Source organism: Mesitornis unicolor, unplaced genomic scaffold (genome assembly GCF_000695765.1).
Source record: "Mesitornis unicolor isolate BGI_N332 unplaced genomic scaffold, ASM69576v1 scaffold9448, whole genome shotgun sequence".
NCBI lineage: Eukaryota > Metazoa > Chordata > Aves > Mesitornithiformes > Mesitornithidae > Mesitornis > Mesitornis unicolor.
Window position 1 is genome coordinate 52,713 of NW_010203876.1, and position 3,904 is coordinate 56,616.

At 37.3% G+C, this 3,904-nt stretch overlaps 1 protein-coding gene across 1 annotated transcript in view; it reads right to left on the minus strand.

Moving 5' to 3' along the window:
- Positions 1-3,426: 3,426 nt before the first annotated feature.
- LOC104545680 (fibroblast growth factor receptor 2) overlaps positions 3,427-3,904 on the minus strand; it is a 16,869-nt gene continuing 16,391 nt past the window's right edge. Inside the window, exon 9 of the mRNA XM_010190875.1 lies at positions 3,427-3,706. Within this exon, the coding sequence (XP_010189177.1) occupies positions 3,542-3,706 (165 nt within the window). The 3' untranslated portion in view covers positions 3,427-3,541. The remainder of the gene's footprint in view (positions 3,707-3,904) is intronic.

Sequence of the window (3,904 nt, forward strand, 5' to 3'; positions counted from 1 at the left end):
CAGCTCTGCTCATGTTACCTCCAGAAATAAAACAGCAAACTTACCTGTCTTTTCATAAATTTGAAACTCAGAACACGGTTCAACTCCTGTTTTTGTAAAAGCATAATGGAACAGATATTGAGTGACAAGAAATCAGCAGAAACAGTGACAGGACAGAAGCTGTATTCTTACCTGATGTAATATATAGCCCATACCGCTTGCTATGTTATAGTAAAAGAAGTGGGAAAAAAAAACCCCAAAACACAAGCCAAAACCAACAAAACCGAAACAGGCAACATTAACTTCTTTATGGGCTTGAACCATAACAAACCTGTTTTCTACATCCATATTTTCTCATATATTATGCAGATTATTTGAATCAATAATTAAACGAGGGACAAGAAACAACCAGGTACTGCAGAAGACTGATCATACACAGAACAAAGTCCTCATTATCCACGTAATATAAATTCATTTCCTGACATAACGTTACACTTCATTATTCCTCCCGTTATTAATGGCAACTTTATTTTCAGATGAGTTAGGAATCCAAATTCATATCCCCTTCTTCTCATGAAAGAGGCAAAGGTAGGCAGGACAATAAAGACTCTGTCCCCTTCAGACAGATTTCAATGCTGGGTTTTATTTTCTGGTGCCTAAATTCCACTTGCAGCTCCACACAGAGGATGTTCTTCTAGTCCCCCAAAAAAGGAGCACGCCTGTGCCCTGCTCTAGAGCCAGGGTTTTCACAGAAGGAAATTAGGCAGCCAGCAATGGAGAAGAAAGTCATCAGATAGCAGGAAAAAACAAAAAGCTTAATCCAGGGATTACACCATAAAATGAGGAAAATGGTAACATAAACTTCAGCCAACATTTGTCAAATTGTGGTGTCTCCAAGGTGCAAATCTAAATCTCTGAGAGCTAAACCAAAAATGAACTGAAGGAAAAGCAAATGAACTCTTTAGAACAAAATCAGGGTAATCAAAGACGTTTACATTGCTTAATAGCTCCTTTCCATCATGTTTCTATACTTTTATTTTAAAAAGGTATTAAAGTTGTAAAGATGCATTTACATTCACTTCAATATGAGCAGAGCAAGACTCAAGATCTTCCAATACCCTTTAAGAGAAACTTAAAACCAGACACGTGTCATTAGGAACATTGTGGTTTCTGTCAGACAGCAGCTACCACTGCTGCTCATAGCAATAGATGTCATGGGAAGGGAATTGTTAGTTTTTAGGAAAGCCAGCGGGAATTTGTTCAATCAGATAAATCTTCACTGGAAACCACCAGTTTCTAACAGGCACTGTTTTAGAAAGTTTCTTGGGACTGGGAGAGGATTTTCTGGTCAAAGCAGAAAGAGACAAAAAGAAACCAAAGAATACTTTGGTGTCTGGAGCACTTTTACTGCATGTGGTGAAGACCAGGTTGAACAACCCTTTTCTTGGCTAACCTGCAGCAGTAATGTGACTATAAAGATCTCGTTTCTGTCTGAAGCACAACCTATTTTGGTGTATCTTCCTTCTGTTTTTAAAAAAACAAGATTAAACAAAAAAACCCCAACTTTTATACTCTTTCCATGATGACTGTGTCTTTCCATCTCTTGTTTTTTTAAAAATCTTCCACACACATGGTCCTCCAACCTCTCCAATATGAACGAGAAACCTCACTAAGTTAAGGACACAGCCAGACTAAACAAAGAGAGAATATTTTATGTCTACACTATGAACACTTCAAACCATTTTCCAGCAAATAGCAGCCCGCCCCACAAACACCGCAGACTGTACGTACGTTTACTCAAATCTCCCGTGTTATTAATGAGCAGACGTGCTATAGGACAGAGGCAAAAGTATTACTGCTGAAAGAACTGCTTTGTAATGTAGGATCTACGATAAGGGCAAAAGGAAGCATTTCTGGACGTGTTCCACCACTTGATGTTCAGGAAACCATTTTGTATGACACAAAGGATTAGGAAAAATAAGCTGCATGACATTTATTTTGTAATTTGAACATTAATATCTGTAGAAACATTTTATTGTCAGTACAAAAGTTAACAGATTTTAATACTTCTTTTACCCAAATTTTATTTTTATTTTTTTTAAAAAAAACAAAAACCAAAACCAAACCAAAACCCCACCACATGAAACAGCGTAATCTGCATTCATATTGCATGGCCACATCAGTGTGAGTGATCTGAAAGTGAAAACACGAGACTTCCATAAAAAGACACATACAACAATGATATTTTAGCAAAGGCCAGTGCTATACCTACTGTTATGGAATGGATCAGAAGGAAATACTGGAGTCAGCATGAATTAATCCCGTAAAAAGATGCTGATATTCCTATGGCAAATTGTCATTATAAACAACTCCTCTCTTTTTAGCTGAAGTTACAACAGAGGCATAGTCTAAAAGATCCAGGCCAAAAGATCTGGAACCGATTATCCAGCTCGGGGAAGAGAACTGTGGTTAATTCGATGCATGTGCAAGCCAGGGTAGAAGCTCAGCTCCTTTTAGAGCAGTACGTCCTGCTATGGTTAGAGACAAATTCATGTCTTGCCCTACTTTAGGAACCCTCTTTAACGATTCTGCTTTTTGGCCACGGGAAACACTGCCAAAGAGTTAAATTGCCGAAGCGACGGGTATTGAGTATAAAAGACTTTCTTGTTAAAAGGTTTGGCTTTGATAAGAATAATCGTCTGACACCGCAGTTTTTAACACAAATAAATCAAAAGTTTAATTCCCCCAAATTAGTTATATATTGTAAATAATTTTTTTTTAAAGATCTGAAAACTAGTAAAGTCTGAGCAATATATCTACTAGTTCTCTGTGCTGCCTGCATAGAAATGCCATTTAAATTACAAAAACACAACAACCCTATAAACGATTAACTGTTTTGTACATTACCAATTAGTTAATAAATTAATGATATACCATTTTCCCTGAAAGCAAAAGTATTTTCCACCTTTGGATGGTGAAAATTAAGAAATTCTGTGTAAGAACAGCATTTAGCAAATAGCTGTTAAAAAAGAGACTAATCTGCTAGGTGGATTGGGACATCCATTTTTAAATCAATACAAAAAATAATTCATTGTAAATATATATAATATATATTTATACATATTTTGAATATATTTACATACATCCAGCACCTATATACTGCATTTGTGCTCTGTAAGTGTGTGCCAACATATATTTTCTCCAAATATTACAAAATAAACAAGAAAGGCAGACCCAGAGTTTGCCTCAAGTCCAACTGGTCCATTGTACAAACAAAGTCTGTTGCAGCTTACAGGAAGCCAGAAAATTGATAGCAATGGGTACCTAGACACAGCTCATAAACATTCTTCTTGGTTGGGAATATTTCAAAGTTGCAAAGGATGAGATTCTTTACGTAGGTTCTGACACTGCTTTCCTCCAAGTTTTCTTTTTTTTTTTTTCTTTTTTTCCCATATTTCCTATGTACAAGCAGAAACATTAAGGTCCCGGAGAAAAGAGATTCTGTTGTATATGGTAGGTAGCTTGATGTTCTTCTTTCCTTATTCCTCCACGTGATTTCTTTTCATGTTTTAACACTCCCATTCATGTGTTGGTACTTGGGAAGACAAGGTTCGTAAGGCATCGGATCGGGAGAGAAAACAGAGTCATCACCTGAAGAACACGAACTCCTCGTGTCAGGGTAACTAGGTGAGTACTGCTCGAGAGGTCCACTGAGGTCCAGGTACTCCTGTGAGAGAAGAAATAAAGTGCATTTTTAGGCAGTGAGCAAAGCTGACAACCACACGTTATCACTGCTCGGATTCGTATTGATCACACAGCGGGTAAAAGAACAGTTTAAAAGTGACCCTAATTTCTGTAACGTGATTGCATTCAGAACTGCCTGCTGCTTCAGCGTCTCATAACACAAGGAGCTTGAGTAGGGAAA